The following is a 24,375-nucleotide window of genomic DNA, read 5'->3' as shown; positions in this document are numbered from 1 at the left end:
CCCTGGATAAAGAACTTATTTATGCCTGTAGCTTGTAGCGCCTCTCTTGCTGCTGCTGTTGTTGAGTGGCTGCTGCAGGGAGCAGAGGGAGAGATAAGCTCAGCTCTCCACAGCATCAGACAGAAGAATAAGATGGCTGCCAACCCTAAAGTCAGAAGATCCAGGGTCGGAAACCAGGGGCAACCGAAATTGGGTACACCAGGACTGATAGAGGTTGGAATTATATCTGTGAACTGCTGTATTTTTGTTAATAACAATAAATTAGAGAATGTGTCATTGAGTTATATGTGAGTACATTTAAAAAAAAAAAACTTGTCTTTTGACTATATATATATAATTTTTTTTTTAATATAAAAAGTCAAAATGCCATCATGCAAAAAAAGCTTTGCTAAGTAAATGGACTTAGCGGTGATGTGAACTCATTTACTTTCTATATTGCAAAAGAACAGTGTTTTATAGAAGGCAAAAGATGGATTTGTGGGTTTTATCTTATGTATATGTGTTTAGTTCTGGGATGTAAATTCTATAGCTTCAGTAAAATGTGATAACACATCACCTAATTGTTAAAACTCTGTAATTTGGTGATGGACACAATGACCTGTAATTTCTAATGAAAACTAAACATTCTGTCTATGTAAAATGAATCTACACACCATAGATAAAATGAACACTTTTCAGTCAAATTCAATTTGTAATTTGTAAGTAAAATATATTTGTCATTCACAGGACTGCATAAAAAATTGAAAAGGAAGCACATTGAACTCTTCTACTCTTCATATATTTGTTGCATACAACAGACATCAGAAACCACAGTGGAGATACAGCTCAGAGATTGGCTCGGTTATCAAATAATCATTTTGCAGCTCACAATGTTTCCATATTTTTCTATTTACAGACAATTCCACACATATACAAACTAAAACAAAATATATTACTTAAGAAAAAAAAAAAAGGTACAGCCCCAGGTATATTTTGGAATGAAAAAGTGAACCAGTCACTAAATATCAGCCAATACAACATTATATATCAGACCTGTTTCATCATGGACATACTATACATGCAAAAGAATGCAAGGTGCAACATGCTCAGGACATTGCTTACATCTCTTGTGTTTCAGGATTAGAATCGATGACACCACTTACTGTGAAGCCCCAAACATGTGCCTGGCCAGATCATAGAAACCATGCCTCACGTGTGAAACAAGGCATGTATAATACACAACCTGCATGGCGCTTTGGGGCGTTAAGCAAACTTGCCTTCCATAAGTCCTCTTAGTCTTATATAATGTGAAACGGAATGTAATAAAAATTGAGCTAAATTCCGGAGCAAACAAAGAATCAGGACGTTCAACATTTAAAAGAAAAATAGCAGAAACGATTTAAAAAAAAAAAAAAAGTAATTTAATAGGCATTATTGACCTATCCACAAATGGCTCTGTCCATAATGTTGTGGGTGTAGAAGTGAATACGAGTGGCATCCAGTGAGCAGCACAGCTGTTACACTACAACTACTGATATTCTACTCCATCCACAGGGAAAGATCCCACATCAATGGGGGACTGGGCTTCACACTGCCGATCACCCACTACTGGCCTGAGGATAGGTCATTATTACTTCAGGGGCCAGAAAACCCTTTTATATAGAATAGATGAAATTTATTCATATAGCAGCAAACTCTGAATGCCTCAAAAAAAGCACATTCTTCTACTGTACGTGTTACAGTAAAGGAATATCAGGTCACAACAATTGAGGGGAAGAAAAAAAAAAAACCCCGCTGCACAAACATAAAAGGGTAAATGATCACAAAACCTTCTTTACATGTTCGTTTCTTTTTATTAAGGGTACCTGTATCTGATGTTCTTTCTCATGGCAGCAATTTATGGCTACATGCACATGACTGTATTATATTGCCCCATGTGCTTGGTGGTTAAAAGAAAAATACCGTATATACTCGAGTATAAGCTGACCCAAGTATAAGCCGAGGCCCCTAATTTTACCACAAAAACCTGGTAAAACTTATATATATTTTACTCGAGTATAAGCCGAGTTTGGGTTTTCAGCACATTTTTTTGTGCTGAAAAACTAGGCTTATACTCGAGTATATAAGGTAGTCTTTTTTTTTTAACAAACAGATTCTCCCGTTGAAGTGAATGGGTTTATGGAAGCCACAGAGCACACAGACCAATTCTTGTGAGCATGTAGCCCAAATCTGTATACTACAGACTAACTACAAAGAAACAAGGCTGTACTTGGCTTTTCTGGCGCTCCTTGTGTCCTTGCTGTAACAGGCGCTGGTGCAGGGGACCAGCCACATCGAGATTTTATTATATTGTCAGAAAACCCTTTGAGTGTTTAAAAAAAATTAAATATTCCCTATATACCACACTAAACATTGTAGCTACAATATGCACCTAAATCTGCAACTGTGCAGTGACATGAGGATATTAAACATTTTAGGATACAACTGTAGTGAAGTCATTTGCACGTTTCACAGACAACGGGATGACAAATACGGATCTGACCCCTACTGCAATATTTTCATACAAGCTTAATTGAGTGGGTGCCTTAGGGAATTCAATTCTTTTTTTACATTCTACATTAATTAGAAAACATAAATAAAATCCAGACACCATCTTGAAATTATCACATTTTGCAGTCAATATAACAGGTGGTTGGATACATAGAACAACAAAAATGTCATAACATTATAAAATCAAACATGTGAATTATCATCTACCTGAGTAGTGATCAGCTCTACCCACATATTCAAGAAGGATGGATAGATAGATACAAAAGATGCAGACTGTTCCCTATCCATATTCACTATGTGTTTGCCTCAAAATCCTAACCTTGGTAGCTAGTTAATCTTGGTAATCTTAATATTTTAGGCATGTCCTTTTGATAATCATGAGGCATAAAGAGGATAAATGGACAACAGCAGATTTATATGAAGAACTGGACTTAGAGGGTGAAGCTGGCAGTACTAATTGAGTTGGTAAGTGGTAATGAGAAGAACTGCAAATATTTAGCTATTGTAACTACCTACAATGCAGGATCCTTGCAATTTCCTTTGAGAGTTGTTTTAAAGGGGTTATCCGGGTTTAATTTTTTTTTTTATGGCCGGGCTGGGGAGGGCTAGTTAAACATAATAAACATGTACTTACCTCCTCCGGCGCCGCCGTCCCTTCGATCCGTGCCCCTGTTTGTTTACAGGGGCACGGAAGCCGCGCACAGGGAGCTTCCGGTCCACGATGTGGACGGCTCCTCCCATGTGTCCCTATCTCTCAGCGTTGTAAGCGCTGAGAGATGGTGAGCATGGGAGCTTCCGGCCGGCCGGAAGCTCCCTGTGCGCCGGTGTAATGAAACCGGCGCACAGAGAAGACGGGCCGCGGTGCGGGACATCGGCAGCACCGGAGGAGGTAAGTACATGTTTATTATGTTTAACTAGCCCTCCCCAGCCCGGACATAAAAAAAATTTAAACCCGGATAACCCCTTTAATTAGCAAAATGCTTTTTTTATGTTGTGCAAGTTGATTTTAGTGACATACTGTCGTGTCAAAAACTCACAAATACAATTTATTACCCATTTTTAGAGACATACTCTGCAATTGAGTTTTGAAAAGCATCTGGGAAAGCTGTGTGGCCTATAAACACTTTTCTCCCTTGCACTCCCATTTCATCTGACCAATATTATAACATGTCTAGCAAGCCCTACATGGTCGTCTTTTAAGCTGCCTAAAATAAGGATTCTTCATTCTTTTAATTTCCTGCTTGTCTCAAGGGGTTATTAAAATTATGTACCTGCAATAACAAAATGTCCCATAAATGTAACAGGATCCTTGGATATGACCAATTGGATGCACAAAGATACAAATTGTTTTTGCATATGAAATGGCGGGGAGTTAGTGAATGTCCTGTGGCAATGAATGCTATATCTAGGTGGTCAGGCAGGGCTTAATAGTGAATGAGTGGCCAAAGTGCAGTGGTGGTTTTATCCAAAAACAACCATCTCGTTTCCAAGGGACAACATGGATACATTTATGGGAAATACAGAACATTTTTTTTTAATAACCTCCAATTGAAGAAAAATGCAGATGTATTAAATAAATGTGAATGCATTGATGAAAATACCACTTTTAAATATTTGCAGCTCTTCATTTTACCCAGGTGATATAAGTATGCCGCTTTTAAGAGAGATCTCTGATGATAAGCTGCAAACAGAATATTTTCAGGGTCTCTGCTTTTGTTGAATGGTCTTATTTACATCCAAATCTTTAAAACTGTGTTATACAAAAAGACATAGTAGAAATTTTCAATATCCCATTATAGGACATATAAACCATATTTGCCTAAAACTGAAAGCCTCCTTTAAGCCAACAAAATAAAAAGTAAAATTTGTTCTCAGTAGTGTAAAATTATGCATAAGCCCAAGTGTGGTCTCTGTGCAGGATACAAGTGATATCATGGATGACTGCATACACTTCTAGCTTTAACACCTGGTTATACTTCCCTAAGATAAAAGAGGTAAAACTCAAAACTCGACAACAGGAAGGTACGGAAATAAAGTTGATTTACCATCAACTAAACACAATGTAAACACTTCATTAACCGTTTCATGTGATTTCAGTAAACGGAACAATCACTACAGTCCAAGGTTGTGTTCACATTTTTGATGACACCTTTTTTTAGGCAGGAGGTTATTTCTACCTAAAGAAAACGGAGACAAATTAGAAATATACAATCCTCATAAAGGCAACAGAAGTCAAAGAGGCCTTTACGAGAGCATACAGGTGACAAATGCATAAAAATCTGCTGTAACTATAGAGAATGGATACAAAATCCATTCATCCTGGATGATTTGATCAGTGCTTTTCTTCCTGATGTTCCTGGGTTGATGGCTGAGAAAAAGTAGAAAGCCAAGAGGACATTGCAGATTTTGCACTGATCAGAGCTCCTCCAACTGACTGACCTGCAGAAACAAAGGAAAATGGGTCAATGGCCATAATAACAAGGTAATTTTTTTAGTTTATCTACTTAAAGGGAACCTGCCAGCAACTTTTGCCCTATGTTAATAAAATATGCACCTACCTTATCGGAGTTGGAAAGTAAATCTTTGTAGAAATGCCACACTCACTTTAACTGAATCTCCCTATCTCGCTGACCTCTTTATCTACATGGTGAACCAGGGCTGTGGAGTCAATAAGCCAAACCTCTAACTCCTACTCGACTTGTTAATTTCCTGAACTTTGACTCAGACTTTAGCTCCACCAAAATGGTAACCACTCAGACACAGTACACAGTTTTCCTGGTTACTGTAGCAGTGCTTGAAAGAAATGCGGCAATTCTTTCCCAGTGCCTTATTCCTCCATCTATAGCAGAGGAGCTTCACTCCTGAGTATGTACATAAAGAGTAGCACAATCTGTGCAGACAGGCCACGTGCAGCCTGCCAAGCCACAAGTTGAGGTCTGCACCTTGTCCAATGAGCACTTCCATAACTTTGCCCTTAAATGGGACCGCACCAAGCGTGGGTGCCAAGGTGTTAGGGTAGAGGTTCAGCTAACCGCCCCGCTCGGTGACGCAGGTGGTAGGCAGTACACTTGTGCGTCAGGATACAGACATCCTGAACTAAAAGGGGGTCACTGTGCATTGGGGGAATGGGAGATAGTGAATACAGATTTATTATTTTACTGGGGGCTTGTTATTCATTATGGGGGCTGTATATTGTACACATTGCACATAGAAATTGCTGGGGGGGCTGCACAGAAATATACACCCCTCAAGTAATTTATTTATTACTGCGGGGCTGTATATATTAATTACTGCTTGCTGTAGATATAAATTGCTGGGGACTGCATATTAATTGCTGGAGCGCTGTACATTTATTAGTTGCTGGGGACTGTATATTACAGGGGGATTTATATTTGTTCCTGGGGGCTGTATATTTATTAATTGCTGAGGTGGCTGTTTTGGGGGAACAGGAGAAGGAGAGTATACATTTATTATTTTACTGGGGGCTATATATTAGTTACTAGAGGGCTGTATATTGTACACTGGTGGTTGTATACAGTATACCCCGAATATATAATATACAGCCCCCTAGTAACTAGTAGACAGTATATTAGTTAGCCGGTATATTGTACATCTAATATACAAGTGTGTGTACATCCACTAAAGGAATGTACCGTCGGGTTTACAATCACAAAATTTTTGCACAGCAACTCTCTTTTACCCCACGCTTTCCAAAATACACTTATTAACCACCACATACTGGAGCCATTATCCGCTACTGTTGCTGTGGCAGTTGGAAGCTGAGCCATGATTGGTTGCTGTTCTGCCACAGGTCATTAATATGAGCTCTGAGCTTTGATTGGTTACTCTAGGCAATGAGTATAAGATGCTTATGTGTGAGGTAAGATGCATAGGGATACAGAGTTAGGGGGAGATTTATCAGAAATGTCCAAGGTAAATCTGTTGCCCATGGAAACCGTTATCCTCATAGATAAAGTAACAATCAAATGAGACTGCCAGAGACAGTCACTAAGAGCTACAGCTGACGCGCGTGAAATGGACTCAGGACTGAGCTCTATCTTTTCTATGGCAATTGATACGTGAAAAACGCATTGCACTTGCATTGCACTTGCAAGTGTCTCAGAGTGCAATGCATTTTTGATGCATCTCCATAGACTTGTATGGTGCGTTTTTCACGCGCGTGACTTGCAGTAGTAGAGCATGTCGAGATTTAAACGCGCGTTAAAAAAACGCCCGTGTGTGCGTGAAAAAAAATGCAAGTCTGAAAAGACCCATTGGTTACAATAGGTCAGAGTGCAATGCAAGTTCTGCGTGTCAAAAGCACGCGCAGAAAACACACGTGAAAAACGCAAGTGTGAAAGGGGCCTTAAGGAGTTAAAGTATTTTGTATGGAAGCAAATGAGCAACAATATATTCTTACCTACTGCTTTTCCAGTCTGAACCATGTTTCGACTTGTGGTGACAACAGCATTGCCGATCTTCTTTCCTCTTTCACTGTTCTGAACCGAACTTTAAAACGACATCTATGTTAGCCTTTGGAACCTTTTAGTACTAGTGATTTAAAGGCAGAAAGTCAATACTTACTGTGAAAGCCTCAGCTTCACATCCGTTACACTATAGTTTCCCTGGAATGGATGGCTGCAAGACAAAATAAAGTAAATAAAATTGGAGACCTGGTAAATGGACATAATCAAGAAATATAGAGGAAGGGTGACATGTCTAGGTTTTTTGCTCATTAATGTACACTCGTCACACATCTTGACGGAAAAAACACACAACAGAAACGTAGATATTTCTGCTAATTTATTAAACAATAAAAACTGAAATATCACATGGTCATAAGTATTCAGACCCTTTGCTGTGACACTCACATTTATCTCACATCCTGACCATTTCCTTCAGATCCAGTGTTGGACTGGCCCACCAGAGTACCAGAGGATCCTGCGGTAGGCCATGGCTCAACCCAATACTGAACCCCAGAGGTCCATCAGCCAGAAGGCTGCTAGAGTATATTTCCTGGGGGATAATAAAGAGTGGGCCCCCAGATTGATTTTCTCTGGTGGACCTAAGGAAACCCAGTCTGACACTGTTCCCCTAATCTATCTTTGAAACAAGATGATGTTGATGCAAACTGCCAATTGTGTGCCTACCTAGGATGCACTTCTGCTAGAGCAGGATGTTTATTGCTGTTCCATACTCTATAGTTGTGTGTTATCTTCCACATTGCAATAAAGGCAGATCCATAATCTGCTAACACCTTCTCATTCTCTGCAAAAAAAAGTACAATTCAATAGAAGATATGTAAAATGTAAACAAGATTCATAAAATCATCTAATACAAGATATAACACTCATAACCTATCCATTTGTTTTTTAACTATAATTGTGCAAGGTGGCAGGAATTAGTACTGTTCGGCTGCTATTCTTTGGCCAAGTCTACACGGGTCTGATTAGCGGAGCATAATCTTGCATCAAATCAAACCAAGAAACCACAGCAAATTCTTTGGATTCATCTTAAACTGCTAACTCCACAATTTTCTTAGTCAATGGAGAAAATCTCTTTAATGTTAAGGTGGCTTTTTGGCAGCTCGTTCCTGGGCTTCAGTGTTACAGTTCCTTCACCTGTAGCACCCCAGCAGTGTGTAAATGAGCGCTCCTCATAACGACTGTATAGCACTGGTAGATTTCCTTTAACCCCTTCGTGATCAATGATCATTGGTGCCTGAATATCAAGGTCAATTTTTGGTGCTCTGCTATGCGCTTTTTTTTTTAACCCCTTCCTGACATTTGACGTAGTACTATGGTGGGGAGGGGGGATTTAAAGTTGTTGTTAGGGTTGTTGCTCCAGAAGCCCCCGCAAAGTTCTCCGCGAGCCGGGTCCTGTAACACAGTCTACATAATTTTTATGGTACACTGCAGGGCCCAAAAAATACAAAGAGAAAGGAAACCAGAATATACAATATTTTTTTTCCTCCATACATTCACAATGTTATACCATCGGCCTCAGTATAAATATTTTTAAAGTATCATCTGCAAATATTGAAACTCTACCGTGTACACCTTCTATGAGTTCATTGATAAAAATATGATACAGAGGGCCGTCAGTTATATAGAACCGGAGAAGGAGGGGGCCACAGTGCGAGGGGGAAGAGGCGGCGAGGGGCCTCAATGTGAGGGGAAAGAGGAGGCGAGGGGGCTCAATGCGAGGGGAAAGAGGAGGCGAGGGGCCTCAATGCGAGGGGAAAGAGGAGGCGAGGGGCCTCAATGCGAGGGGAAAGAGGAGGCGAGGGGCCTCAATGCGAGGGGAAAGAGGAGGCGAGGGGGCTCAATGCGAGGGGAAAGAGGCGGCGAGGGGGCTCAATGCGAGGGGAAAGAGGAGGCGAGGGGGCTCAATGCGAGGGGAAAGAGGAGGCGAGGGGGCTCAATGCGAGGGGAAAGAGGAGGCGAGGGGGCTCAATGCGAGGGGAAAGAGGAGGCGAGGGGCCTCAATGTGATCGGAAAGAGGAGGCGAGGGGCCTCAATGTGATCGGAAAGAGGAGGCGAGGGGCCTCAATGTGATCGGAAAGAGGAGGCGAGGGGCCTCAATGTGAGGGGAAAGAGGAGGCGAGGGGGCTCAATGTGAGGGGAAAGAGGAGGCGAGGGGCCTCAATGTGAGGGGAAAGAGGAGGCGAGGGGGCTCAATGTGAGGGGAAAGAGGAGGCGAGGGGCCTCAATGTGAGGGGAAAGAGGAGGCGAGGGGCCTCAATGTGAGGGGAAAGAGGAGGCGAGGGGCCTCAATGTGAGGGGAAAGAGGAGGCGAGGGGCCTCAATGTGAGGGGAAAGAGGAGGCGAGGGGCCTCAATGTGAGGGGAAAGAGGAGGCGAGGGGCCTCAATGTGAGGGGAAAGAGGAGGCGAGGGGCCTCAATGTGAGGGGAAAGAGGAGGCGAGGGGCCTCAATGTGAGGGGAAAGAGGAGGCGAGGGGCCTCAATGTGAGGGGAAAGAGGAGGCGAGGGGCCTCAATGTGAGGGGAAAGAGGAGGCGAGGGGCCTCAATGTGAGGGGAAAGAGGAGGCGAGGGGCCTCAATGTGAGGGGAAAGAGGAGGCGAGGGGCCTCAATGTGAGGGGAAAGAGGAGGCGAGGGGCCTCAATGTGAGGGGAAAGAGGAGGCGAGGGGCCTCAATGTGAGGGGAAAGAGGAGGCGAGGGGCCTCAATGTGAGGGGAAAGAGGAGGCGAGGGGCCTCAATGTGAGGGGAAAGAGGAGGCGAGGGGCCTCAATGTGAGGGGAAAGAGGAGGCGAGGGGCCTCAATGTGAGGGGAAAGAGGAGGCGAGGGGCCTCAATGTGAGGGGAAAGAGGAGGCGAGGGGCCTCAATGTGAGGGGAAAGAGGAGGCGAGGGGCCTCAATGTGAGGGGAAAGAGGAGGCGAGGGGCCTCAATGTGAGGGGAAAGAGGAGGCGAGGGGCCTCAATGTGAGGGGAAAGAGGAGGCGAGGGGCCTCAATGTGAGGGGAAAGAGGAGGCGAGGGGCCTCAATGTGAGGGGAAAGAGGAGGCGAGGGGCCTCAATGTGAGGGGAAAGAGGAGGCGAGGGGCCTCAATGTGAGGGGAAAGAGGAGGCGAGGGGCCTCAATGTGAGGGGAAAGAGGAGGCGAGGGGCCTCAATGTGAGGGGAAAGAGGAGGCGAGGGGCCTCAATGTGAGGGGAAAGAGGAGGCGAGGGGCCTCAATGTGAGGGGAAAGAGGAGGCGAGGGGCCTCAATGTGAGGGGAAAGAGGAGGCGAGGGGCCTCAATGTGAGGGGAAAGAGGAGGCGAGGGGCCAGAGGAGGCGAGGGGCCTCAATGTGAGGGGAAAGAGGAGGCGAGGGGCCTCAATGTGAGGGGAAAGAGGAGGCGAGGGGCCTCAATGTGAGGGGAAGAGGAAGAGAGGGGCCTCAATGTCAGGAGGAAGAGGAGGAGAGGGGCCTCAATGTGAGGGGGAAGAGGAGAGGTGCCTCAATATGAAAAGGAGAAGTGTCAAAATGTGTGAGGGGGTGGAGTAGAGGGGGCAAAATGTGAGGGGAAGGTGGAGCAGTGCTAAAATGTGCGAGGAGAGGCGCCACAATGTCAGGTGGAGGATAGGAGTACAGGAAGCTCAGGCATTTGCTCTTGCAAATGTCACTTGTTTTTCTCTGTTGCTGCTCCTGCACAGTTCACCTATAGGTGTAATTCTGGAAATCCCCAACATTACTTCAGATTGATTTACATATATTTCCAACAACTTCTTTTAGCAACTTAATGAAAGAGAATATGTGGTTTTCATAGTTGCTAGTAAATAAACGTTATGATAAAAAAAAATATATATTGGAAAGAAAAATGCAACTATATGCTGGACAATACAAAAGGAGCCACTACCTGGCTGGGCAGAGGCAGAAAGCAAAGAATGCAGGTAAAGTGCAAACTGTGCCCTGATCCATTCATCTCCGCCCTCCCAGCCTGTTCCATCAAGGAAGACATCATCCCTGTTTTCGGTGACATGCTTTACTAAGTGGTCAATAAATCTGAGGTCAGCTGTTGTAGGATTCAGGATCTTCCTTAGCTCAGGGTCATGAATGCTGATTCGAGCATCTTCCACCTGAAAAATCAGAAATATTGTTGTAATCCTTTACCAGGGATTCTGTCACCAGCATTTACACCATTAAAAAGGGGGGTGTATGAAATATTCTTTCTAGCATTCCTACTCCTAGCAAAATTTCACTCATTCATCTATTAAATAAAATAGGTGAACTTTTTGCCAAAGATGAGTCACTTCTAGAGGCTGGAAAGGGAGCATCACTTCAGATAACCCTATCTTACACTTTATAGAAGTGGTTCTGGTGTCATTGTAACTATGAGAATCTGATACTGTACATCCTTTAAAGGAAAACTACCACTTGAAGTGGTAGGTGTAAGATGCATATATCGAGCACCAGCTCAAGGTGAGCTGGTGCCGGTGCTTACTTTCATTAGTGTCCTAAACCGCTGTATCGGGGTTTAAACACTTTTTTTTATTCTTTACAGTCAAAGGAGCTTCGGCGCACCAAATGCCATGGTGTCACCGACTCTCCTTCCTATGTAGGCGCGCGCACGGTCACGCCGAAGCTCCTTCTGTAAAAATTAAAGTGTTTAAACCGCGATACAGCGGTTTAGGACACTAATGAAAGTAAACACCGGCACCAGCTCACCCTGAGCTGGTGCTCGGTTTATGAATCTTACACCTACCACTTCAAGTGGTAGGTTTCCTTTAATAGACCCAGGGCCAGGTTAAGGTTGGTGGGGGCCCCCACTGAATGCCCCAGTGTTACATCTACATACAGCCGCCAATCCCCCCAGTAACGCATCCGCATACAGCCGCCAACTCCCCAGTAATGCATCCGCATACAGCCGCCAACTCCCCAGTAATGCATCCGCACACAGCCGCCAACTCCCCAGTAATGCATCCGCACACAGCCGCCAACTCCCCAGTAATGCATCCGCACACAGCCGCCAACTCCCCAGTAATGCATCCGCATACAGCCGCCAACTCCCCAGTAATGCATTCGCATACAGCCGCCAACCCCCCAGTAATGCATTCGCATACAGCCGCCAACTCCCCAGTAATGCATCCGCATGCAGCCGCCAACTCCCCAGTAATGCATCCGCATACAGCCACCAACCCCCCCTGTAATGCATCCGCATACAGCCGCCAACCCCCCAGTAATGCATCCGCATAGGGCCGCAACCCCCCAGTAATGCATCCGCATACGGCCGCCAACCCCCCAGCAATGGATCCGCATACAGCCGCCAACCCCCCGGTGTTACATCTACATACAACCGCCAACCCCTCAGTAATAAATCTACATACAGCCACCAGCCTCCCAGTAATAAATCTACATACACCTCAGTCACCAACCACGCAGTCCCATGTAACATACGCCTCAGCCAGCACCAGACACGCAGTCCCATGTAACATACCCCTCAGCCCGCACCAGACATGCAGCCCTATGTGACATACATCTCAGCCCGCAACAGACAAGCAGCCCGATGTAACATACACCTTCAGCCCACACCAGACACGCAGCCCCATGTGACATACAGCTCAGCCTACACTAGAAACGCAGCCGCATGTAACATACAGCTCAGCCGGCACCAGACACAGTCCCATGTAACAAACACCTCAGTCCACACCAGACACGCAGCCCCATATAATATGTAGCCACATATAATATACACCCCAGCCTGCAACAGACGCACAGTCCCATGTAACATACACCCTAGACCGCACCAGACATACAGTCCCATGTAACATACACCTCAGCCCCCCAAACACACAGCCCCATTCACCACAGCCCTCACCAACCATGCAGCCCCATGAAATATACAAATCTTGTTCCAGTTCAGATCCCTTGACATTAAGCAATCATTATATTACTCTTTCCTGTCGGACCCCCTCATCTCCATACAGATGAATAACTTTCTGTGAGTTTTCTCTTCTCCTGTAGTCACACATGGCAGCTTCTTTAATTCCTGCTTTTCGTGCAGCGCTGCTGCAAATTGCTCCAGTCAGAGATTCAGCTTACAGCTGACTGTATGGGACTCGCAGGATAGCGGCCAGCGCTGCGCACCCAGGGAGCTCACTGCAATACCGTCCCAACTCCCTCAGATAGATGTGCTGCAGCACGCGCGCTTTAAGCATACAAATGTCTGACTGACAGTGTCAGTCAGACGTTGTCATCTGGTGGGGGCCACTCGGGGAGCCTATAATCCGGCCCTGCATACACCCCAACTAAGTTCTTCATTATTGTACTCACCTCAACAATAGCATCACTTAAATGCTTCTGTTGCCGAAAGAGAATGTTGGTGGCTCCAGCTACAAAACCACGGATACTGACATCGGAAAGTAGGTGATGCTGTTGCAGAGCCATGTATGGTAAACACAGGTAGCCCTGGTGTAACAGTATACAAGTTAGAACATTTAAATAAATACATAGCAATTGTCTCAGTTCAGCTCTGTGATTTTTAATAAGCTTTTCCTTTTATAATGAAATAGAACAAGTCAACGTTAGAAACTTTGTAACAAAGCTCAGCCTGTTTAAGGCCTATGTGTACTTGGAGTACAATATGCATCCATATAGTAGATTTCCTTTAAGTTTCTAAGAACAGAACTGTTCTAGTTGACCATGGCAACCAATCAGAGAGCTCAGCTTTCAATTCCCCATAGCTATTTATAAAATTAAAGCTCAGCTCTGATTGGTTTCCATGAGCAACTAGAACAGTTTTACCTCAGAAACTTGATGATAAATCTAACCCAATATCTGTTTTATAGCTGTCAATAATTTGTATGGTCTGTATCAAAAATCTTTAATATGTTAGATAGTTTGTATAGTATGTGCAAATGAACACTATACACACTATGACTTGTTATGACTACACAAAATGTTATGGATGTTGTATATCTGGACTTTTCAAAGGCATTTGACACCGTGCCACATAAAAGGTTGGTATATAAAATGAGACTGCTGGGAATAGGGGAAAATCTGTGTATTTGGGTAAGTAATTGGCTTAGTGATAGAAAACAGAGGGTAGTCATTAATGGCACATTCTCAGATTGGGCTGATGTTACCAGTGGAGTGCCACAGGGGTTAGTATTGGGGCCACTTTTTAATATTTTTATTAATGACCTTGTAGTGGGTTTACACAGTCAAGTTTCAATATTTGCAGATGATACTAAGCTGTGTAAAGTAATAAATACTGAGGTCGATAGTTTAGCATTACAGAGGGATTTGTGGAAGCTTGAGGGATGGGCAGAGAAATGGTTGATGAGGTTTAATGTAGATAAATGTAAAGTTATGCACTTGGGCCATGGAAACAAAAAGTATAATTATGTTCTAAATGGTCAATTACTTAGTAAAACTGAAGCTGAAAAGGACTTGGGCGTATTGGTGGATGGTAAACTTAATTTTAGTGACCAGAGCCAGGCGGTTGCTGCTAAAGCAAATAAAATAATGGGATGTATCAAGAGAGGAATAGATTCTCATGATAAAGACATAATTCTGCCCTTATACAAATCCCTGGTCAGACCACACATGGAATATTGTGTACAGTTTTGGGCACCAGTGTATAAAAAGGATATAGTAGAGCTGGAATGGGTGCAGAGGAAAGCAACCAGGATTATTAGGGGAATGGGGGGACTAGAATACAATGACAAATTACAAAATTTGGGATTATTCAGTTTAGAAAAAAGACGACTGAGGGGAGACCTCATTACAATGTACAAATACCTGAACGGACAGTACAAGGATCTCTCCAAAGATCTTTTTATACCTAGGCCTGTGACCAGGACAAGGGGGCATCCTCTACGCCTAGAGGAGAGGCGATTCTACCATTGCCATAGACAAAGGTTCTTTACTGTAAGAGCAGTGAGACTATGGAACTCTCTGCCGCAGGAGGTTGTTATGGCGGACTCTATGTACATGTTCAAGAGAGGCCTGGATGCCTTTCTGGAGCGAAAAAATATCACGGGTTATGGGGATAAAACATTTATTTAATTCTTGAAGGTTGGACTTGATGGACTTGAGTCTCATTCCAGCCTTATATACTATGATACTTGTCTTAGAAAGAGGTTTTGTCACAAAACTTAATTTCTTGCACTTGTTGTTTGTATTACCTTTGTAAAAATCGCCAGTGGCATTCCATACTTGTCTTCTTCCAGACCAGATACAAGTCCAGGAGTAAACACCGTCTGTCCCGTTTTAGATTGCGGTTGAACTGTTATGGGAACACTTCCTGAAGAAATTGTGTCCGTAGTAAGAAGCTCACAAGGGCCTGGTCCCACATTCCACACATCTTCTTCCTCTGCTGTGATACACTCCTCCAGTATGCTTGGATCTAGTGTCTCCCAGTCACTCTCAACAGATTCTGGAGATGTGTGAGATGGAGGCCTAAGATGCTCTATACTGCCATTAGTATCCTCATGATCAGTAGTGGAAACCTCTGGTTTTCTGGGTTCTACAAAAGAGTCCTGTCCGATCTCAGTTTCATTATCTTTAGGACTAGAAATCTGAGAAGATGCTGGACTACTGTCATGTGACGAAAAAACTACAGGAGCTTCTCCTCCTTCTGCAATGCTTTGCCGAGACCTATAATGTGAACTGTCCGTGAGTCCATGCTCGATCATACCTGTGTACAAGCAATCAAAAAAAAAAAGATTGCAAACCTCACATTCAAAACATGCTATGAATTTCTATGTACATATAATATACAATAGCAAAGAACAAATGAAATAAAAATAGAATTACAGGCAGTCCCCGGGTTATGTACAAGATAGGTTGTGTAGGTTTGTTCTTAAATTGAATTTGTATGCAAGTCGGAACTGTATATTTTATAATTGTAGCTCCACACAAATTTTTGTCTCTGTGACAATTGAATTTTAAAAATGTTGGATTGTCATAAGAACAAGGATTAACAATAAAGCTTCATTACAGACACCTCTAATAACTGCAATAGCTGTTTGTAACTAGGGGACGTCTGTAAGTTGGGTGTTCTTAAGTAGGGGAACTCCTGTATACACTGCTGTAATAAAAACAAAGTCCTTATAAACTTTCACACAAATAAATCACCTACTCAATCCTATAACAGGATCACACATCCACAAAAACATACACACCCATTTATAGGCAGAAAGACATTAACACATGTAGACACATACAGCAGCATGGACTTTTACACATGGATCTAGAATGACATTTTTGCATACGCACAGGCAGCAAGTCACAAATACACTTTCCTGTGCTTGCCCGACATATACTACAGTGTTCTCCTGGGAAAGCTCACACTACCTCCTTCCAATGATAATAGAGGAGCATGGACCAGAGAAGGGCAGGAGGACAAAGCACAGTCTGCACTACAGAAAGTTTCTTCTTCCTGTGCGGCTTGATCTCTGCCATGAACCACCCCATCTCTTACCATTGACTGCTGTATGTGGTTTAAAGAAAAAAAAAAAAAAAAAAAAGCGGAGATGGAGCTCAGCATCGGGAGCCTTCATACAGGCCGATCAAGCAGCAAAGTCATTCTTAGTGGCAGCTAAGATTAGAAGGACGAAGAAATGGCACACCTAACATCTGCCCTCACAACTATTTACTGTTCTATAAAAGCTGGGAGATATTCGGGGAACCAGGTAAAAGGTCTAGGACTTAGGTCCAAAAACTTCTGCCCTAGTCCCCTGACTTAAGGTTGGGTCCTGCATAAACAGACGGTTTGCACACAACTCAGATGAACACTTATGCTCACAAACTTTATGCACATGTCCAAGTGATTTTAGGCATCAGTGGGAAAACATGGTTAAAGAAGGAATATTAATTATAGTAATATCTAACCTGGAAACAGAGACAAGACAGTCATCAATGCACCCACTAGTCTGTTAACAGGAGATACGTAAAACAAGACCTGTAGAAGATATGATTACAGATTAGCCAATATCATTATAAAAGGTATTCCAGAAATTTTGGAAAACTCCATTGGGCTCAGGGCAGGGAAAAGAACAAAAAAAAAATGTACTTGCCCTTTTCTGCCCCTTTTCATGAAGGTCTTGGAAACCCACAAGTCACAGAAGGGTAAGCACTTTTTCCCCTACCCCTGCCCAGGAGTGGTTGCAGAATATCTAGAAACCTATTTAATGTTTAAGATTTTAAAAGAGGCCTTTCAAGTCCTTAAAACCAATAACTGCATCATGTAAGGGAATTGCACACTGTACATTCTAACAAACCTATGTTGTTATAGACAGACTTCTCTCCTGAAAAAGAATGCAAATAAAGTATACTAATGTATAAATGATCAATCCCAAGCCAGTGTGTGCTCAAGGTGCAAACAGTCCGTGCCCTCCAGGGAAGGTAACACAATAGTGCTGCCAGCATCCTAATGCCTCTGCCCCTCTGACGCCTCTAATGCTGCTCACCTGGGTGCTACCAGTGTCTCCATGCTTCCTGCACAGCTCACCCTTATACTACTGCCATACTGATGCCGTACTAGGCTGCTCACCCTTATACCACTGTCATACTGATGCCTTACTGTGCTGTTCACCCTTATACCACTGCCATACTGATGCCGTACAGTGCTGCTCACCCTTATACCACTGCCATACTGATGCCGTACAGTGCTGCTCACCCTTATACCACTGCCATACTGATGCCTTACTGTGCTGCTCACCCTTATAGCACAGCCATACCGATGCCTTACTGTGCTGCTCACCCTTATACCACTGCCATACTGATGCCGTACAGTGCTGCGCACCCTTATAGCGCAGCCATACCGATGCCTTACTGTGCTGCTCACCCTTATAGCACAGCCATACTGATGCCTTACTGTGCTGCTCACCCTTATAGCACAGCCATACCGATGCCTTACTGTGCTGCTCACCCTTATACCACTACCATACTGATGCCTTACTGTGCTGCTCACCCTTATACCACTACCATACTGATACCTTACTGTGCTGCTCACCCTTATACCACTACCATTCTGATGCCGTTCAGTGCTGCTTACCCTTATACCACTACCATACTGATGCCTTACAGTGCTGCTCACCCTTATACCACTACCATACTGATGCCGTACAGTGCTGCTCACCCTTATACCACTGCCATACTGATGCCTTACAGTGCTGCTCACCCTTATACCACTACCATACTGATGCCTTACAGTGCTGCTTACCCTTATAGCACAGCCATACCGATGCCTTACTGTGCTGCTCACCCTTATACCACTACCATACTGATGCCTTACTGTGCTGCTCACCCTTATACCACTACCATACTGATGCCGTACAGTGCTGCTCACCCTTATAGCACAGCCATACCGATGCCTTACTGTGCTGCTCACCCTTATACCACTGCCATACTGATGCCGTACAGTGCTGCGCACCCTTATAGCGCAGCCATACCGATGCCTTACTGTGCTGCTCACCCTTATAGCACAGCCATACTGATGCCTTACTGTGCTGCTCACCCTTATAGCACAGCCATACCGATGCCTTACTGTGCTGCTCACCCTTATACCACTACCATACTGATGCCTTACTGTGCTGCTCACCCTTATACCACTACCATACTGATGCCTTACTGTGCTGCTCACCCTTATACCACTACCATTCTGATGCCGTTCAGTGCTGCTTACCCTTATACCACTACCATACTGATGCCTTACAGTGCTGCTCACCCTTATACCACTACCATACTGATGCCGTACAGTGCTGCTCACCCTTATACCACTGCCATACTGATGCCTTACAGTGCTGCTCACCCTTATACCACTACCATACTGATGCCTTACAGTGCTGCTTACCCTTATAGCACAGCCATACCGATGCCTTACTGTGCTGCTCACCCTTATACCACTACCATACTGATGCCTTACTGTGCTGCTCACCCTTATACCACTACCATACTGATGCCGTACAGTGCTGCTCACCCTTATAGCACAGCCATACCGATGCCTTACTGTGCTGCTCACCCTTATACCACTACCATACTGATGCCTTACTGTGCTGCTCACCCTTATACCACTACCATACTGATGCCTTACTGTGCTGCTCACCCTTATACCACTGCCATACTGATGCCTTACTGTGCTGCTCACCCTTATACCACTACCATACTGATGCCTTACTGTGTTGCTCACCCTTATACCACTACCATACTGATGCCTTACTGTGCTTCTCACCCTTATACCACTGCCATACTGTTCTGCTCACCCTTATACTACTACCATACTGATGCCGTACAGTGCTGCTCACCCTTATAGCACAGCCATACCGATGCCTTACTGTGCTGCTCACCCTTATAGCACAGCCATACTGATGCCTTACTGTGCTGCTCACCCTTATACCACTACCATACTGATGCCGTTCAGTGCTGCTTACCCTTATACCACTACCATACTGATGCCTTACAGTGCTGCTCACCCTTATACCACTACCATACTGATGCCTTACTGTGCTGCTTACCTTCACACTACCAGCGTCCTGATGCCTACTTGGCTGTTCACCCTGGTGATACAAGTGTCCTGATGCTGTCTGCGCAGCTCACCCGTGTACCACTGACATACTGATGCTTTACTGTGCTGCTCACCCTCATGCTACCAGTGTTGTGATGCCTCACTGTGCTGCTTACTCTTATACTACTGCCGTACTGATGCCTCACTGTGCTGCTCACCCTTATGCCTCTTCCCTCTCCCCTTGTCACTGGTGTTCTATTCCTTCTGCAAGTATTGAAATACTGGAAATCAAACTGGTATCAAACAGTTTTAAAACAAGAGATGTAAAAAAAGAAAATTGATGCATTGTGCAACCTTATGAGCATACATTAATTTACATTTTAAAAAATACTAGAAAGGGGTTGAACTAATGATAATTCTTGAAATTGTTTCCTCAAACTCCCTTCCAGAAAACATACATTGATACAGAGAAAAATCTGCCGCCTATTCATTTCAATGAGTCTGTTGGCGATTTCCCTTGCTCTCTTGGCAGAATCTGCATGGGAATCCCAACGAACTCAGAATCTGCATTTTGTTGGATGTGAAACCGCTACAGCATATATAATCTATATTGTGAATGACACTAACCTTTTTCTCAAGCAGAATGAGCTTAAACAAAATTAACACCTGTTAAGAAATGGAAAAAAACAAAAGATAAAAATGTGCACTTCTTTGTAGCTCATTACACCTTAAAAATAAGGTGCACTTCTGTGAGAGATACAAAAGCAGTTTTTACTGTATATATCCCATGGAAAATGGAGTCAGAACAACAGCTTTCAGCTCGGCTCCCATTTAGAGCGGCACTCCTACCATTTCCCTCAAGTACCCCTTCATAGGGGTTAAAGCGCTCATGTTATTCTCTTCTAGTAAATTCCCTGCCACGTTCACCAATTCACACTACATCCTAATCAGTTTCTAATGTTAATCCCTTATCAACCAGCCTATTTTTGGCCAAGATGCCGAAACAAGTTTTTTTCACCGCCTCCTTTTGGTTATTATGGCCCGATTTTTCTAATCCGCCCTGTGTCACTATAAGTGCTTATAGCTTTGGAACGCTATCAGGTATCCAGAGATATCCAGGGGATTTTGAGATTGTTTTCTCGTGACACATTGTATGTCAAATTAGTTAAAAAAGAAAAATATATCATCCTCATTTTTAAACTAAACACAAAAGAAAATGCCCAAAATTTGGAGAAATTCTTTATTTTCAAAGTTCTAAATTCTCTACTTTTGATGCAGATAGACATAGCACCCAAAATAAATTCATAACTTATATTTCCGTAATATCTGTTTTTTTAAGATCCCACATATTTTACTAGAATGTTATGAGGCTCAGAATTTGGGTATCATTTTTCACAATTTTTTTTTTTTTTTAAATCACCAAAACCCGTATTTAGATGGACTTGCTCAACTTTTAATTGACTGTTAAAGGTCTAAATAATAGTAAATCACCCCATTATGAAATCTACACCCCTCAACGTATGAAAAAGCACTTTTAAGAAGTTTGTTAACCCTTTAGGGGTTTTATAAGGGTTAAAGCAAAATGGATGTACAGTCTACAATTTGTAATATTTTTTGACAATACATTCATTTTGAGTGGACAATTAAATATTTGCAATTAATTAAATGAAAAAAAAGGCTCCACAAGTTTGATACTCAATGTCTCCTGAGTACACGGATACCCTATATGTGGTGGTATCCTGCTGTATGGGCGCACGGCCGGGCATAGAAGGGAAGGAGGCGCCATCCAGAGCAGATTTGTATTGTCAAATTGTACATGCTATAATTTTTTTTTTTTTTTTATGTGGACCTATAGGGGCTTATTTTTTACCACGAGATGCACTTTTCTGGTACATAATTTTAGGGCATCTATAGCTAATTGGTGATATTTAATTAACTCTTTGTTGGTAGAGGAAATGAAAATCAACAATTTTTGGGAAGATTTTTTTTTGTCCATTTACCATACCATAAAAATAGTATATTATTTTTATTCTAGGGTTTCCACAATTACAAAGATACCTCATTAATATAGATTTTCTTCCAAATTTTACTGAATAAAAAGTAATTTGGCGAAAATGTTGCTAAATTTAGCATCAGTCTTTTTAAAAGCAAAATTTTTTATTTTTCAGCTGACGAAGCTTATTTTTTGTGAGTTGTTATTTTTAGTGGTCTAATTTTAGAGTGCGTAACATTTTTAAAATCCCCTTTTAGAGCATTTTTTTTAAAAAAAGGTACTGATAAATTTTTAATCTTTTTTAGGAACGATTTTAGCGGGAGTTTCTTTCCGGCGTTTACCTGAGGGTCCAGTAATTACTTTATTTTATTATTCAGATTGTTGAAACTTTACCTTTTTTTTTTTAATTTATACAAACTTGCTCGGTTCGCTGGTTCAAGTCCAATATATGCACTACAATACTAATTCATTGTAGAGCAGTGTAAACTGCCTGGCCTGTGGCTCTTGGTTACTAGCACCATTTTGGAGAATATAGAATGTATTGATGAACTTTTGCTAACCTTTTGTTAAAAAATGCAATAAATGAAATAAAAAGATAACAATGGGGACAAAGAAACAACATACCTTATGTCTAAATTGGAGAACCAGATCACGTGGAGAAAGACCTGAAAAGTTATTAGAAAAAGATATATTCACTTGTGTTCAGATATGTAATGCTTTATCTTTTAACCTTTGGAACTGCGTGGCTACTATGAGGACACTTCCTTGTTTTAGCTACCAGTATACATACACTGACTAGCGAAGTAACATAAGCTTATTTATTTATGCTCGATCATAGGCAAGTCACAGGGCGAGGCATTTAACTTACAACATAACTAGATCATAGCATGAATAGACTATTTTTGTTTTTTTATTTTTTACAGTGCTAGCAAACCAAGCACCCTCAACCCTTCCCCCATCCCCTGGTGCCACAAAGCGAGTGTCATCCTTTTATAACCCCATAGTTGTGGTATGTCAGAAAACTCTGTTCTCTCTCTTTTTTCCGAGGACACCACGCTGACTGATCTCTGGATCCCCGCTGTCTACAGAACACAGAGTTCTATTTAGAGAAAAGACAATCCCACTGCTAACTCTGAAGGACATAAAAGCAGAGATATTAGTAGGACACTGTCCACAATTTTTTTTAAAATTAAAGTCCATTTCTGGTGATCTTCTGCTTGTGATTACTACCGAAGTAATGGACTAAAGAGTAAAACATAGAATTTGAGGAATAGGATATAAAACCAGTAAATTAGCAATATCTCTCCACACATCTACTGAAAGCAAAAACTTCATTCCGGTTTAAAAAAAAAAAAAAAATCCAAAGATTTCATAACCAGATGTATATTACAAACCATAGATATATTGTGGGATGAGATTATGATTATTATTTTCTTTTACTAGTTATTTGGCCACCATTTATTATTATAGACAAATATTAAAAAAGGAGAATTTTTAAATGCTTCAATTTAAAAGAGTGCAAGAATTAAATGTTGGATTTTCTATATGCTATAGTTAAAGGAAATCTACCATTTGATTTCATGCATTATGATCCAAACATACCTTGAGAATGGCGTAGCTACATTGATGCAGGCACATATCTTGTTTAATCCCTGAGCTGAGTGGTTTTCTGCCTGTCAGGCACAAAAACGGTGATTACATCATCCTCTCCAGCAGTTAATGTGAGAGTAAGTGCACGAAGCAGCCACAGCAGTGACAGAGCTTCATTATCCTGAATTTTGAAATGATTTTTTCAGCAAAACCACTTAGTTCAGGGATTAAACGAGATATGTTTTTGCATCAGTGTAGCTACCGCATTCTCAATTTATTTTTGGTTCATAATGCATGAAATCAACTGGTAGATTTTCTTTAATATTTCTATAAATGCCTGAAAGGCAAAGCACTTTAAGATGTGACATATCCTGGCATTTGAGTCATGTGGAATAAATATCTTCATTGTGAATGATCAAATACAAGTTGACATTTTTTTTTTTTAAAGAAAGGGCAGAAACATTTATTTACCAAGAAATAATTGCGATCCCTCTAATGAACTTCCACCTAATGACCCATTCATATGTTCATAGAGTTCCTGTATGAAATAGACACGTATAAGTGATCACAAAGATTATATTTTTCATTCATATCCTCAGAAATCAAATATATTGCCAAGGTCCTACTTCACTGTAAAATACAATATGTTGAGAATTAAGCTGAGAAGTGTGCTAGAAAAGCTTACACACAACTCACTACACTAAACATGAATAAGCCAAGCGCCACTTGAAACCAAACGGGGAAAAAAACAAACAAAAAAAAAAGTTAATTTTAGCTGGTGACAGATTCCAATAGCCTCTGCAATGATGGGTTCAAAAATGGCTTTGTCGGCATTCGGAATCATTTCCGTACGTTAGTAAAGTACTGAGACCATTCAGAATACTGGAAAAGGCATTTTTAATTAAGCGTGCTGCATCATAAGCTTAGCATTCTTACAAACATCCATGGTCTAAAGACAATTTTGCAACAATCAATAAATGAGTTATCTTGTGCAATTCACGACTTTGGATCAAATCATTGCCGTGAGCGCTGATCCTATATGTGTTTAATATCTGTCGGATCTTTTACGTTTGGTTATCCTGTAATATGGAGGAGAGCTAAAACACTGGAACAGCTGCCAGGCTTTTGTATTCTATGCATTTGTTTGCCAGCCGAACCCGGCGAGAGTCTTTCTTCTATAGGAAGGGTACCCTGGTTAGCAGTTAACACACAAGGAGAGCAATCCTTTTGTCTTTTGCACCTTCTATATACTTTTGGAGGTTGGAGTGTGGTCTTACTCCCACTATTCCCAGGTTTTGTCGAT

General features: G+C 42.3%; 1 protein-coding gene across 1 annotated transcript in view; it reads right to left on the bottom strand.

Annotated features, from left to right (window-relative positions):
* Nucleotides 1–754: 754 nt before the first annotated feature.
* The window catches only part of AVL9 (AVL9 cell migration associated), a 42,139-nt gene continuing 18,518 nt past the window's right edge, over nt 755–24,375 (bottom strand). Inside the window, exons 6-16 of the mRNA XM_072153245.1 lie at nt 23,544–23,610; nt 22,107–22,147; nt 20,117–20,155; nt 16,876–16,945; nt 15,168–15,679; nt 13,312–13,446; nt 10,898–11,117; nt 7,680–7,797; nt 7,114–7,167; nt 6,950–7,038; nt 755–4,968 (exon numbers count right to left, since the gene is read on the bottom strand). Of these exons, the coding sequence (XP_072009346.1) occupies nt 4,862–4,968; nt 6,950–7,038; nt 7,114–7,167; nt 7,680–7,797; nt 10,898–11,117; nt 13,312–13,446; nt 15,168–15,679; nt 16,876–16,945; nt 20,117–20,155; nt 22,107–22,147; nt 23,544–23,610 (1,452 nt within the window). The 3' untranslated portion in view covers nt 755–4,861. The remainder of the gene's footprint in view (nt 4,969–6,949; nt 7,039–7,113; nt 7,168–7,679; nt 7,798–10,897; nt 11,118–13,311; nt 13,447–15,167; nt 15,680–16,875; nt 16,946–20,116; nt 20,156–22,106; nt 22,148–23,543; nt 23,611–24,375) is intronic.

This window comes from Engystomops pustulosus, chromosome 5 (genome assembly GCF_040894005.1).
Source record: "Engystomops pustulosus chromosome 5, aEngPut4.maternal, whole genome shotgun sequence".
NCBI classification, from domain to species: Eukaryota; Metazoa; Chordata; class Amphibia; order Anura; family Leptodactylidae; genus Engystomops; species Engystomops pustulosus.
Note: the sequence above shows the minus strand (reverse complement) of the source record. Positions and strands in the feature narration are given on the sequence as shown.